This window comes from Vicia villosa, linkage group LG6 (assembly GCF_029867415.1).
Source record: "Vicia villosa cultivar HV-30 ecotype Madison, WI linkage group LG6, Vvil1.0, whole genome shotgun sequence".
Classification (NCBI taxonomy): domain Eukaryota; kingdom Viridiplantae; phylum Streptophyta; class Magnoliopsida; order Fabales; family Fabaceae; genus Vicia; species Vicia villosa.
Window position 1 is genome coordinate 4971942 of NC_081185.1, and position 14748 is coordinate 4986689.

Sequence of the window (14748 nt, forward strand, 5' to 3'; positions counted from 1 at the left end):
TAATAATTTAGTATATGTTCGGTTTGGCGTTTCCATTCCAATTTTCACGTCCAGCTGGCTAATCCACCGCAATATTTAGAAGCTACAAATTGTAGCATTAGCTTGGACGTGCGGTAGCGTTGGCTTAGATGAAAAAACAAACACATGCTTAATTAACCCAATAGCAAAAATACACACCTAATTAGATAATTAAATAATCATTATATCACATAATAATTAAATAAATAAATATTTAATAATCCAGGGCGTGTGCAATAAGAACAAGTTTCAAATTTAAAATTTTTCTTTTTTTCCTTTCAAAAATTAAAGTTTTTGTTGAAAAAAAATTCAAATCAAACCTAAACAGCTATATAAACACTTACAAAGATATGAAATTTCTTACATACATAAACCCTTTATTTAAGTTTTGAGCAATTATCTCATTACCTTATATGATCCAATGTGTGTTGCAAAATTTGTCCTTTCCTTTTTTTTTTTTTTGTTATGTACACAATAACTAAAAACAGCATCAAAGTGTTCCATAGAGATAAAAACAAAAGATTAGCTAAGAGTAAGAAAGATGTGCTAGAAAGAATAAAAAGACAACCAAATTTCCCTACAAGGAATAATGAAAAAACAAGATTAATTCTCCATAATCTTTGGACTGCTGTACATTTTCACTATCACTTGTAAACTCTCTGGTTTCTCTCTTTCTTCAAGCCATTCATATTCTTTCTTTTCTTCTTCTGGTATGGATGTTCCATCAACTGAAATTTCAACAAGAAACATTGCATTGTAAGAATAAGAAACATGGCCATAAATAATGATTTAAGAAAGTGTGTATCTGATCTGATGTCTAACATGTGTCTGTCTTCAACACGGACACGACACATTCATAAGATAGTGTATATGTGTGTCTGATGTCCAACAAGTGTTTGTCTTCAATACAGACACGACACATTCATAAGAAAGTGTGTCTGATGTCCAACACGTGTCTGTCTTCAACACGGACACGGCACATTCATAAGAAAGTGTGTGTCTGATGTCCAACATGTGTCAGCCTTCAACACGGACATTACACATTCATAAGTATGTGTGTGCGCACGTGTCTGTGTGATTATATTCAAAATTTATTTATTTATTTCAAATTATTCAGATATCGGACAATAGATAAAATCTTGTCTTTTAATTCATTAAAACTAGCTGTATATGTACCTGGAAAGTTGAAGAAAGGAAAACTTTGATAGTATGAGCAGTGTCTGCCATCAGGATCAGAGTAAGGAGGACCAAGAACATCTAGAACTGCACAAGCTGTGACTGCTGTGAAGCAATGCATGTTACCACCATCATTAGGATAAAGGATGGAAGGATCGCAAGGAGCAGTAAAATCGGCATCAACCTTCACTTTTGCCAATCTTTTCTCCGAAGTCTCTGCAACAATTTCAACATGCATGTTAATCTTCTACATTTACTAGTTCCGACAATCTTCACAAAATAAAATTGCACGATATATTGAATAACTAATGTACCTGAAAAATATATAGATCAGATACATTGGTTATGGTTATTAATGAATCTAAAAAATTAACTGTTTCTTATAAATAAGACCTGAGGCAGTATTCGTAAGGCTAGAATGAAAATGTGTAAGACTTAAACGCATTTTTCGTTCAGATAAGAAAATACTCACTTTGTGAGACATCGGCAGGCAAGTTAACAGCCCAATCGTAAGATTTGATGTGCATTGTTCCGAACAGAAGCTTACTAAAAACTGTCATTTCAGGGTGATTGTGGAGAGGAATTACTGCTGAAGGTGGTAAGCAAAATATTCCCATCTGCAATACATCAAAATCAAAATAAATAAATTAAAAACTAAGTCGAACTTGGAAGCAATGTTGGAAAAATCAGGCCGGACCGATAGGTGAGAGGTTAGTTACCGAGAATTTTTCACACTCGAAAATGTGAAGATATGTAATTTTTGGAGTTCCTGCGTTGTTGTTAGTGAAATATGGCATGTCGGGTTTCAATCCAAGGTCTTCCGGTTTTATTCCAGCTACACAAAGAAAAAGAAAAGCCACTGTTAAACGCTTCTCTATTAAGGAAACTAATGAAAAATTGGAATTAATTACACACTAAAATCGTAATGGAAATTTTCATGCAAATCTCTACCGCAAATGCTATTAACGTTGAATCTAACTCAGCCTTACAAAACCGAACGCTTAAAAGGTGATAATTATATTGTCAAGCCTTATCTAGGATTGACAAAGCGAATGCAAGAATATCGCTTGAGTAATGCAAACAAAGTTGAGAATCCACTGCCTCGAAAAGCTAAGATTCCTTTGCAAGGTTTGTTGAGTGAAGGTGAGTCAAGGCCTTAGATCAAGCCGAAAGACGTAGTTGATGGACAACAGATGGACATTTCCGTACTACCCCTTGTTGGTCATGAGAGACGGAGATCGAATGTAAGACTCTCAACACATCCTTCACATGACTATGACCAAATATTTAGACTATTGCCTTATAATAGCCTGTGACTTCATATAGTAGGTGATACAACGGATCTTAGACAGACTCTGATATCGGATTAAACGCCTAAAAAAACGAGTTTGTAAGGTGAGATTGTCATTATTTATGTACTTACTCACACATTGAACTCTTAACACCATTAACTCTCAAACACTAACAAGTGTCAAATCATTTATTACATTCACAAGCATTAAATTATGTGTATTTTTTTTTGTACTTAGACCAATTTATTAGTTTCCAACTACCATCAAATTTAAGTTACTACCACAAACCTACAACTTGCTACTAATATCAAGCCTAATGGTTGACTCTTTCCAAGTTTAAAAAACACTCACTTCAAGAATTTATGAACCACCTACATTTAACTCATTATCTCCAAAAAAAAATATCTAGTAAGGGTCATAAATAAATACATCCAAATTAAGTACATTGACAATGTGTCACAACAAGGACATCAAAAAGAAGCATAAGATATAATAATTAAAAAAAATTAAAAATTAAATGTAATCATAAGTATTGATAACCAGTAATAATTTAAAAAAATTAAAAATTAAAAAATTAAATGTAATTACAAGTGTTGATGTCGGTTATGGGCACAGGCGCGAAAACTTTTTTCAGAGGAGTCGGTACTAAGTTAGTACCATAGATCAACACCTCACAATACATCAATAATAAATCATACACAAAGTTTCATAACTGATCCAAAATTTTCAACTTGGAAGTAAGAAACACAGTTGAAAAACAACATTAAAAAGGCACAATAACAGAGTAAAACAATATTAAAAACATCGAAATTTGTACCTAAAATAGAACGAAGCAAATCAATGTGTTGAGAAGGAGGAACAACTCCAGGTGAAGCATTAGCAAAAACATGTTGGCAAGCAAAAAAGAGTTTCTGAACCGGCGACATCTTCATCCAGTGACGATGTCGCCGGTTCTTTCTCGATTTCATGTCATTGGCATTCGATTCATCAAACACTTTACACAACTCCCTCCCTTTCCTGTCCTTCAAGTTTCTCTCAATCCCCATTGAAACAGAGCAGGAAGAAGACCCAGATGAGAAAACGTGAGAAAGGATGGAACTTTGGTAGATGAATGGATTCAGAATGAAGAAAGAGTGGTGAAGATGGAGTTTTTGGAAAATGGGTGGGGAAGAAAAAGGAGAAAAGATGGAATGAAACAGAAAACAGAGGAAAAAAACAGAGCAATGAGATGAAAAAGACAGAGAAGAAGACAAATATAAATATGAGGAGAGAGAAAGAGAGAGAGGAGAGAGAAAGTGGTTTGGAGAAGTGAAACTGAAAACCAGGGGCCATGTTTTGAATTTCAGTGGGCTGATCTCAAACAATGGATAATATTTCCTACTTTTCTTTTTTTCCAGATGTTACTTTTTTTTTTCTTTTTCTTTTTTTATGATATAATTTTTAGTTTTCTAGTATATGTGACATATATAAAAATGAGATCATTAAACACAGTCACTTTTTAGTATAAAAAAAGTATATGATTAGCGTATCACACTCATTTATAAAAGTGCTATTTTAAAATGTTTTTCTATAAATTTAATATTTATAAAAATTTAACAATCAAAGTATAAAATATCATATCAATTAAATTTTATAAAAATTATAAGTCAGTTTATAATATAAATAAATTAAGAGAAAATAAATAATATATTTGTATAAAATAATTTTATATAGATAATTAATAAATAACATGGAATTTTTTAGACTACGCGCTATTTTAAAATAATTTGGTTGAGATAACACATTTATAGTTTTTTATTGAACATTAGTATATAAAAATATTTTATATAGTTAGTGTATCTCTACTAAATTCATAAATAATTAGCAATTTTTCTTAAAGTTTTTAATTTATCTTTATAGTATTATAAATTATTTTGTAAATTATTTTATAATTTTTCTTTTTTTATGTATAATAAATATTATATTTTTTTAAAATCCCTATAATAACAAATCGACTTATGATTAAAAGTTCAAAGTAATATTTTTAAAGAAATTAACAAGTTTTTTGTTATTAGCAAAATATATATTGGATTGATTACAAAGGGTACAAAATTCGAGAGTATCATTAATATCATGATATTGAGAGCTTATGTTAAGGTTTTATTTATAGGAAGAGGATTAAGTTTAAAAATAATTACAATGAAATTAAGTAATAAAGACCATTAAACTGTCTTAAAAATTTGAAATAGTCATAAATATTTATAAAAGTGGTTTCATCATATCTTAAATTTGGCCCAAATTTGATTCTCAAAGTTAATAGGGTCATGCTAACGTGTGCCCTAAGGGCACATGTTAAGGATACTATAATTAGAAAAAGTTAAATGTAATTAAATGCAATAGAGTCATATTTAAAGTTTCAATACATTGAATGCACGCGTTCCAAAAGAATATTTCTATAAATATCTCATTAACTTGTGCCTTTGGGGCACATGTTAGCTTTTCCCAAGTTAATATTTTTGAAGTAGTTTCGAAATCTTTTTCATTACCTTGTACATTAAAGAATTTAGTTTTAAGCATAAATTATACTATTTGGTAAGTAAAAAGTCAACTATTAATGTCAAGTCAATGTTTCAAGTACATTTTTTATTTTAAATTATTTTTTTCATTATAAATATTCATTTTCAACTTTAAATAAGAATCCAATGTTAATAGAAATTTAAATAAGAATGAGACAAAGATGGAAAGAAAAATCTTGTTTATGATATTTAGGAACAGGGATAAGGATCACCCTCCTTCTAAAATGGTCCAAATTTCTAAGATATTACAAAGATATTTTTAAGGGTTAAGTATTATATTTTAAATTTTTTATATTGTATTTTATTATTATAAATAATATTTGACTTTTATTTTAATCATCTATAAAGTAATATTTATGAATGATTGTGATTAGGAGTGGTAAAGCAAGTTGTCCACCCTGCCCCGCCCAACTCCGCCATATATCCGTCAAAAAAAGAGCAGGTTGGCAAGTCCGTCAAGTTGAAATGGACATAAAAAATCTAGTCTGTCCCAACCCTGCCTATTTTTTTGTTATTTTTGGAGCTCGTGAGTAACAGTGTGCAAGTCTATTGTTCAAGCAACAAACGTACATCTACTTCAATCTTTCCAATCTCAACTCACTCCACATACTACATTCAACATTTTTCATCCTCGTCAACTTTTATTTGAGTAAGTTTGTTTTTTTGTTTTTACTTTTGATTAATGTATTAGGTAAAATAGTTTATTTTTGATGCATTAGGTAATATTAGAATTTGAAATGTGTAATGTTATAGACATGCACTATGATTTGGATGCATTTTAGGTTCTTAGGGAAAGATTGGTAATTGTTTCTCCCGTTGAAGCAAAACCCAGCTTTTTCGGAGATGCATCTCGGAAATGGATCTTTTTTTATTTTTGAAAATGCATCTCCGAATTTGGTCCTTCATGCTATAGAATTTCAAACTAATGACCTTTTTTTCGTTTTTCAAGAGAATGACGACTAACAACAACAAAATGAGACTCAGTTGTGAAACCCTAAACGCGTATGTTCGTCATGAGAGGACTCTTCATAATGAGCAGGCTAGAGCTATGCGGGGAACTGTTCCCAAGCCTCATGATGTGGAAGTGTCGACTTCTATGAGTCGCCTATCACAGGGATCATCATCTTAGGCTCACGTACACTAGGAGAAGGCTTTAGTTGCACATTATAGTGTCCCTCGACTTGCACACCCTTATCCAAGAGGGTTCATTGACACCTAATTACTGATATAATTTGGAGACCATGTTGCTCCGCTTGTTTGGGCCGGAGACGTATATTTGTTAACGGTTATTTTTCTATTTTAACCAAATTCAATTCGACTGATATTGTTATATTTTCTTTTTAATAGGAATGTGATTATTTGAAACTTGTTATCCACATTAGAAAGATTCACAAGCTTTATCAGCCTGAGGATGAGTGGCTCCAAAGTGTCATTAGATACTTCGGTCTTGTTAGTCTGTGTTCTTTCGGGTACAAGACCATCTTCCATGGCATGCATAGAGCTTTTGGTGAGAGATGGCATAAAGAAACGTCATCTTTCCACTTTCCCATTCGTGAGATGCCGATTACGCTAGATGATGTGTTATCCTTCTACACCTTCCAATAAGAGGAGAAATTACTTGATCATTTTAGGATCAAACGTGATGATGCCCAAGAGATGATGGTGATTTATTTGGGAGATGATCCAATGGATGCCCTTATGTAGTGTGAGAGCACCAGAGATGCTCATGCTAAATTTTCATACTTGCAGAAGCTATATGTAGAAAACTTGGAGTTGGTCGAGGAATCAGACGAAAATGATCTATAGGTTACATACCACGGGTGTGTGCTTTGGCTGGATGCCTTTTTTTCGCTCTGGTTATTTCTTCTAAGATGGTCATCGAGCGTGCTTTGTAAAAGGGAGGAAGAGAATCACTATGACGAATTTGCAAGCCTACAGCATCATAAGCATCAATTATGTCTGAAATAAGTTGAAGAACTAGACATTCATTAGAGAGAGGAATCCCAACATTAGATAGTTGGTCAGAGAGAGACTTGAGATGCTGAAAGTAAAAGGATGCATCAGAGAATTGTTCCATATGAGTTTGTGAAAACTCTTGCTCTAGGTAAAGAGCCCTATAACTTTTGTTGTCATAGAATATGTCAAATAGTCTGTTCCAAGCAAGTTCTGCAGTAGAGTCATGTTTAATGATGGTATAGACAAGGCCAGGAAGTCGTGATGTATATCCACTATAGCATAACGCGGTCAAGGAGAAGTCAGAGCTCAGGATCATTGTCTTTGAATGAGGATATGCGGGCGCTATATCAAGCACTTAATTGACACGAGCATGAATTTTGAATATTTCGGACCATGTGTTATATTGTTTTTTTTAATATTCAGTGTGATTTTAATGAAGTTTGTGATATTGGGCACGGTTAAAACAGGATGAATAGGATTAGGTGTGAGAGGAGTGAGAGGCTAAGATTGAACCATGGAATTATTGTTACTGGGGTGGGTGGAAGAAAGATTTTTATTAATGTCCATTATGGGAGAAGGAAGGGGAAGAATATGCAATTGAGAAGGGGAAAGAAAAAGCAATTTAGAGATTAGGGTTAAGGGGGTAAGTGAAAGTTTAGTGTGAGAGATCAATACCAAAGCTTAGTTACCATTATAGAGAGATTAATATTGATCATACCTCCTCATTGATATATATATATATATATATATATATATATATATATATATATATATATATATATATATATATATATATATATATATATATATAAATGTAACCCTAATAATTCTCAACAACTGTATCCCTAATAATCATATCTATCGCGAGTAATTATTTACAATAAACTCTAATAATATCTTTTCTATATCTACACAGTCTAATAGTAATGTGCTTTTGAGTTGTTATGTTGTACAACATATTATTTTTATACTTCCTCCTAATCCTGAAAATGGAAGTGATGTTTGTTTTTGGCCATGGGATAGATTGAGAAAATTTATTGTGGTACCAGAATATCATTTATTAGTAGGATATCACTTAAATAGAAATGTCTCAAATTAGAAGAGAAGTTGGAAGTTGAATGTTATGGAGCAAGTGAGAATTTTCATGTGGGAAGTCTTATATATAATACTAGGATTCTAACAAATTGGCGTATGACTAGGTGGCATTTGAAAGAATCTTAATGCACACATTCTGACCAATTTGAGAAAACAATAATGCACACCTTCAAAGATTATAGATTCAGACTCATTTAATGGATATTGATAATCATGAAATATTTTTCATTGGAACAATGCAACAATGGATTGCGTTTAATTTAACTCAAGAAATTGATGAAAATGATGATAATAAGTGGAAAGATGTGTGGACTACTACTCCTACTTACTTGTTATCGGATTTGGCATTGGCGACACTAATGAGTTCACAATGACAATTATAAAAGTGTGTGGAAACTTTCTTGTTTTAACCTCAATCAAGTTAAATGTTTTAAAAATCAGATCGAACCGGTCGGTTTAACCGGTTGGACCGTGAATCGGAGATGAATCTGATTGGAACAATCTTTCAAAACCGTTAGTGGGTCAAAATCGGAGTAGAACTGGAAAAACCGGATTAAATTGTCCAAAATCATTCGAACCATAGAACCGAAACCGATTTTGTAAAACCATTCGGTTAAAAATAAGCATCAAAATGGCAATTTTTTTTATTTTTTTTAAAATTTTAATATGTAAATATCAAATTTTAACATTCATTCTCCAATAAAAAAACAAAAAAACTCTGTTTTTATTACAAACATACAAATTTCTAAATTTTGTCACTTCGTTATAGTTTTTCTTTCAATCATACTCTATCATATGTTTGTCGTAGTTCAACTCGAATTTGCTTTCTGTTATTTAATTAAGTGTATTGTATTGTTTATTTTTTGTATTTTATCTTTTAATTTAGGTATTCTTAATTATATAAACTTTATTTTGATTATTATGTTTTATCATTTCACTTTTGTTTTGAATTAGTTTAACTTATTTTATTACTCGGTCTGTCCCAAAATATAATTGTCACTTTTGGTTCCGAATGCCATCTAATTTTTATTTTTCAATTCTACCCTCTAAATAATATTATCAATTTATTATTTTCACACTCGGCATTTATGATCATTTGAATACACCAATTATAAGCAATGATAGTTTAGTAAAAATATTATTCTCTCTTTCATTTATTATATTTTCTTAATATGTGTGAAATGATCAACTATAACAATTCTTTAAATTCTTTAATGTGAAATGACCAACAATTTTGGAAGGGAGAGAGTATACTTCTTTAATTTGTTCAAATTATTTTTAAACGAAGGTTGCAATGAAGTGTACAACTATGTTGCGCTATTATATGTACTATCGATGTTGTTGTATTAAGTTTGTAAATGATTTTTGAAATATTTATTTTATTAAATTGTAAATATATGATTATGTGTGACATATCTATCAAAAATTAGTTTCATATTATTAGTTTATTTAATAAACGATTGGACCATAAGTTTAACCAGTTGAACCAATTATACCTTAAACCAGAAATTTCGCCGGTTCGTTCTCCGATCCGATTTTTTAAAATATTAAGTTAAACGGTACCATAACTCAAAAGACATGCAAGGAATGAGTCCGACCACTTCTGAACAAACAATTAATGTAAGTTGGTAAACTTTGGTTAGGGCATTAACCACTCACATGTTAGCTTTAAAAATGAACACAATTCTAGATTCTTTGAAGAAGCTTTGTGTTTGGTCATTGTTGGCTCTTCTCACTTTCAAAATGAGCAACAATACATTACTATTGTATTTTCTTGTCCTATTATGAAAATGAAAATGATGTTGTAATAGCACAAAGAAAACAAAATCCATTGAATCTTTATATTCATAGAAGTGTCACCTATTCACAGCTTGGTTACCCAACAAGGTAGCAGATTGTGCAAGTTTATATATCTTACTGAAATTACATTGAGAAATTGCTTCTTTATCAAATATAGCATCTGACAAAACAACTGATGATGCTCCTTGTAGAATATATTCTTCCATAGAATCTACAAAGCAATTAGAGGTAAATTATGTCAATGGTGTTAACTTAATCTGCTAATTAAAATGAACATTCTTTGTGAAATTTAATATGAAAAAAATGTGAAACTAAACTACCTATTGTAATTCCCTGAGAAGCAACCATTGAAACATGAGGAAAGGGCTTCTTCAATGCGGCTATATACTGGAATCCTCCAAGTGCGGAAACCGGATAAATCTATCATATAAAAAAACCAAGTTAAAACCTAAGAAGCACAGACTCGTGACACAGACACCGGGACACACGGACACTCTGACACCAATAATTTCAAAACTATAGAACACCGCGACACGCTTACTCCTAGAGGTGTTTGTGCTTTATAGGTTAAAACATATAACACAATCTATGTTGGTGTCAAAAGTAAATACGAGTGAATGGTATAAGTGAATCTTCATAAAGGAACATGCAAAGGCTAACCTTGACCATTTTTGCACCCGCATCATACGCAGACAATATCTGCATTTGAAAACGATGATCATATGCATGCTAGAAAAAAAATGTAATGGATGGAAGATTAATAGGCAAGTACTACACTGAACCACTGTGAACTTGATACTTGAAAATTGTTCAAGAAACTAACGACGGCTGATTTTGTCCTCTAGAAGTAGAAACTCAGAGTCCTTTGTCCTGACGACTGAGACGGTGACTTGATCGGCCTGGTTGACAAAAATATGGGAAAACAGATATTTGTTAAGTTTTGAGGCGAGCATGTATGTTTTCTTATATTTTTGTCAAATAAGGCCGATCAAGTTACTATATCTCAAATGTTACGGAAGGAGAACCGTGAGCTTATACGCCCGAGGGGCGAGGGCTGATGTCAGCCATCGTTGAAGTTTAGGGGGACTGCCTATCAAGGTGAACCACCGTAGAACTTGCCACATAGCTATTGAAAGACTAAATAAAGACACTTACTTCAGTTGGAGTCATTGCGCCAGGAATATATAAGACTTCACCACCTTGAGCATAATCCAAAATATCCTGATAAACAATTTTAAATAGAACTTTATACCGGTAAGAATATCTAGTATATCTTGAACCCATGAAATTCCCAATGAAATGTGACAATCAATAATCTCCAAAGTCGATTATAACAACAATAATAATTAAAAAAAAAAACAGTGTGATTTCGCACAACCAAGTATTATTTGACATTTAGTAAACGAATACAATTTCAAACCTTAACGATTGCAGGACTCATAAGAAATTTAGCGCCAGCATTAATTGCAGTTTTTGCATCCTCAATCCTGAGAACAGTTCCAACCTAAAGTGCAGATATCTGTTGAGAACAGCAACTCGGTACAAGAGATTAACGAAAAAGATAAATGCAAACAATGATGAGCACATGATTTTTGTTAAAGAAGGATGAGAAAGCATACCCCTAGAGTCGTTCTAGGATGCTTCTTCACCAGCTTCTCTAGAACCTACAAAAACAAGACGCGTATTATGAAATTTAAACCTCAAGAACATGTAAAGTGAGGAAGCAAATAAGGTTATGTAAACAACCTCAAACACACCTGGAGTAGACATCACAATCTCCAACTACATGTGAAAGAAACAAAGTTGGTGAGAAGCACATCATTAAAATATAGAGTTGAACATGCTTTATTTTCATGCAAATGAAATTCGAACAAAATACTCCAAAGTAATTCATATAATTTAAGGAGAAAAGAGAACATGGAGTGTCACTATAAACTAATTTTATACAAACATCTAATGAGAATTCCGTATTTTGCAGTTATTTTTAAAATGTGGTTACAAAGTGGACTTATGTAGCAATAGGATGAGTTCTCATTGAATGTCGATGTAGAATTAATTTACACCAAATGTGCATTACCATTAAATTCTATTTCAAAATAGCATAAGGATGAACAACTTTCTCTCTATATGGCCGAATAGCATTTGAAGTGATTCAACAATTAGGATTGGGCAAAACTGATCCATATAAATGTCCTTGAGTTTCTGTTACTATTATTCAAAATAATTAAGAAGAAAAAAAGAACAGTTAACGTACAACTGAAATGCCACCTGCTATTGCCGCATTTGCAGCTTCCAAAGCCACTTCTGCACTATATGTAATTGAGAAATTAAAAGTAAGCCAACACAAACAGATTAGGAAAAAATTTAAAGACTACGTTTGCAATTTGTGAATTCGTTTTTATTGGAAAATGTTAGGATACTAGTTCTTATATTAATACTTTCTCCTCCACCAGGATCTGAACCGAAAAAGGATTTTCTGTATTCAAATTTTTCACGCATTAATGCATTCATTATGCTTATGTCCGTACGATATTGATCCAACAGTGTAAAATAAACAGATTTAAATTATATATAACGATTTAAAAAATATTTCCTTAAATCACAACCGTCTAATCTTGATTTGACCGTTTACAATGCTGATTGTGTGACTGCAGGCAAACGCAGTCCATCCGAACCCTGGTCCTTTAAGGACTTTAACATTATACTCATAAAAATACACCAACGATAACTCTACAAGTGTGGATCAATAAAGTACACCATTGCACAAACATGGGGAAAACTTGTCAAGACTCAGGACATACATAGACAGGGTGCACGCACGCGCACAAGGAAAAATCCTTATCATCATTAAAATTTAAAATTCAACAACATATCTATAAATACATGGTGATTGATTAAGGTTGACTAGTCTTGTTTCGATATTGGCACTTTGTTATTCGATTATGTTTATGCTGTCTCTTCCTATCCTAAGTCCTAACAACTATAGACTGCATAAATCCTTGACACTGTATGGCTTATGCACTAATGTTTGTCATCTATAACAAGTAAGCCATACCTATCTATCTCAAATGTTACATACAAGTACAACCAAAGTTTTATCCGTTTTCAAAATTCCCACTAAAAATAAGTAGTACAATGTAAAATGGAGTAAAATGTTCGAGAATTAGCTATTAAAATAAATTATAAAAAAAAAAAAAACTTGGCCCCAATTATTTTTTTCTTCTCCAAAAATGATTCATGAAAATGAGAAACCAAGATAAACAAAGAATAAAAAATTAAAAAAATGAGAGAAGAAAAGGGAAGTTGGGACCTATTGGCTCTGAGGCAAGCAATGACACCAGAACTCTTGATTTGGCCGAGGGTTTTGTCAACTGTGGACACTGAAAGCTGAGGTTGAGACTCAGAGGCTCTGCATGTAACCCGTCCAGGAAGACGCTGAGAAGAAGAAGAGGTGGAAAAAGACCGGCATTGACATTGGCATAAGGTTAAGGTTGTACTTGCAGAGGCCATTGTTAAACTTCTATTTGCTCTTCTTTTGTGTTCTGCAAAAATACAGAATCTGGATTTTAGTGGAAGATTAAGGGCTTAGGCTTATCCATTGCAACGAGTAATCATCCACTCTATTTCTTTTTCATTACTATAATTTTTTCTGTATATATTACACGTATTTTTAAGACATGTAATATATATTTATTATTTATTTAACTTTATTCACAAAAAACTATAGTAATAAAAAAAAATAGAGTGTAAGAAATGGAGTAGATCCTTACTCCCATTGCAACTTGCATGCCCCCAAATCTTGCTGCAACGTGGAAAACAATCAAAGACTCATAATTGTACTGAAATAAATATAAAAAAATCAAAGATTGATAATGTGTAGTTATCATTTAATTAAAGAAAAAATTCATTTTTTTAATATATTGAATAAATAATATATTTGGACAACATATTATCCAAATACACTATTTTTTAAATACACTTAAAAAATAATTTTTTTTTTATAAATAAGACTGAAAATAGTATTGCACACTTTTTTTACTGGATTTTTATACATGTATTTTGTACACGCTTGTTATAGAATTTAGTTCCATATATATTTTGTTCGGTCTTAGTTTTTTTTTAAATTTTAAATGATTATATCTGTAATGATTATCTGAATCTTCAACTTTTAAAAAAGTATCATATTTGTTATCAATAACGTCTTTAAAGATGTGCAAGACGTGCTATCGCATATGATTCAACTTTGTTTCAAGTAAAATTGTAGTTAGAAAAACGCTTTGAAAAATATTATCGCGATTAAGTTTTGGTTTAATAAAGCCTCTGTTTGTTTTGTTATGACTAAACTGTGGCTAATCTATAAAGTGTCAATAAAAATTTGAGACGACTTTGTTTGTTATTGTTGTTTATTCCTCTTGAACAAAATTATATTTTATCTATGTGGCATTTTAGTTGGCATCCATGTCATGGTTTTCATTTTTAAACATGAATCTTCTCGATTTGATGCAACTTACCAATATGTGGATGATGAAGTGAAACTTTGGCTTATAAGGCGGGGAGTACAACCAACTAAAAGTGACGTTCCTACAGAGACATTGCCAACTTTATCGAGTATCCCAGGTTTTGACTTTCCGCCCATAATGACAAGATCTAGCTAGGGAAAAAAACGAGCATGTCCGTCTCATTTAGACTCGTCCCACAAAAAAGATAAGACGGAGCAAATATGGTTGAGGGTGCGAGCCTAAAACTTTGCTCCGCCCGTAAAAAAGTGAGGTGGCGTAGGTCGGGCCTACAGAAACGACATCTTTTAAACCTAAAAATATAAAAAAAAAATTATGTCTATGTTCGCAAAAGCTCAA

At 32.0% G+C, this 14748-nt stretch overlaps 2 protein-coding genes across 3 annotated transcripts; both read right to left on the reverse strand.

Moving 5' to 3' along the window:
- Positions 1-326: 326 nt before the first annotated feature.
- LOC131608784 (plant cysteine oxidase 2-like) lies at positions 327-3770 on the reverse strand. The gene is made up of 5 exons (XM_058880322.1): positions 3304-3770; positions 1914-2029; positions 1667-1811; positions 1195-1410; positions 327-746 (listed from the first exon to the last, which is right to left on the reverse strand). Exons 1-5 carry the CDS (start codon positions 3530-3532, stop codon positions 622-624), a joined length of 831 nt encoding a protein of 276 aa, XP_058736305.1. The 5' UTR covers positions 3533-3770; the 3' UTR covers positions 327-621.
- A 6139-nt stretch (positions 3771-9909) lies between these two features.
- LOC131608785 (uncharacterized) lies at positions 9910-13502 on the reverse strand. 2 transcript variants are annotated; one of them, XM_058880324.1, is made up of 9 exons: positions 13203-13502; positions 12147-12201; positions 11639-11674; positions 11512-11556; positions 11313-11396; positions 11048-11113; positions 10553-10591; positions 10213-10312; positions 9910-10103 (listed from the first exon to the last, which is right to left on the reverse strand). In XM_058880324.1, the coding sequence occupies exons 1-9, from the start codon at positions 13400-13402 to the stop codon at positions 9949-9951; spliced, it is 780 nt and encodes a 259-aa protein (XP_058736307.1). In that variant the 5' UTR covers positions 13403-13502; the 3' UTR covers positions 9910-9948. The 2 variants fall into 2 exon arrangements, with proteins under 2 accessions (XP_058736307.1, XP_058736306.1); XM_058880323.1 differs by having other exon boundaries at positions 10553-10621.
- Positions 13503-14748: the final 1246 nt, after the last annotated feature.

Coding starts and splice junctions, on each gene's coding strand:
- LOC131608784 (XM_058880322.1), bottom strand. CDS start 3,532: ATGGGGATTGAGAGAAACTTGAAGGACAGGAAAGGGAGGGAGTTGTGT. Junction 2,030..3,303: donor TTTGCTTCGTTCTATTTTAG/GTACAAATTTCG, acceptor TTCTTTGTGTAG/CTGGAATAAAACCGGAAGAC. Junction 747..1,194: donor TCCTTTCTTCAACTTTCCAG/GTACATATACAG, acceptor TTGAAATTTCAG/TTGATGGAACATCCATACCA.
- LOC131608785 (XM_058880323.1), bottom strand. CDS start 13,402: ATGGCCTCTGCAAGTACAACCTTAACCTTATGCCAATGTCAATGCCGG. Junction 12,202..13,202: donor GCTTGCCTCAGAGCCAATAG/GTCCCAACTTCC, acceptor AATTACATATAG/TGCAGAAGTGGCTTTGGAAG. Junction 10,622..11,047: donor GCGCAATGACTCCAACTGAA/GTAAGTGTCTTT, acceptor TTTTTTTTCTAG/CATGCATATGATCATCGTTT.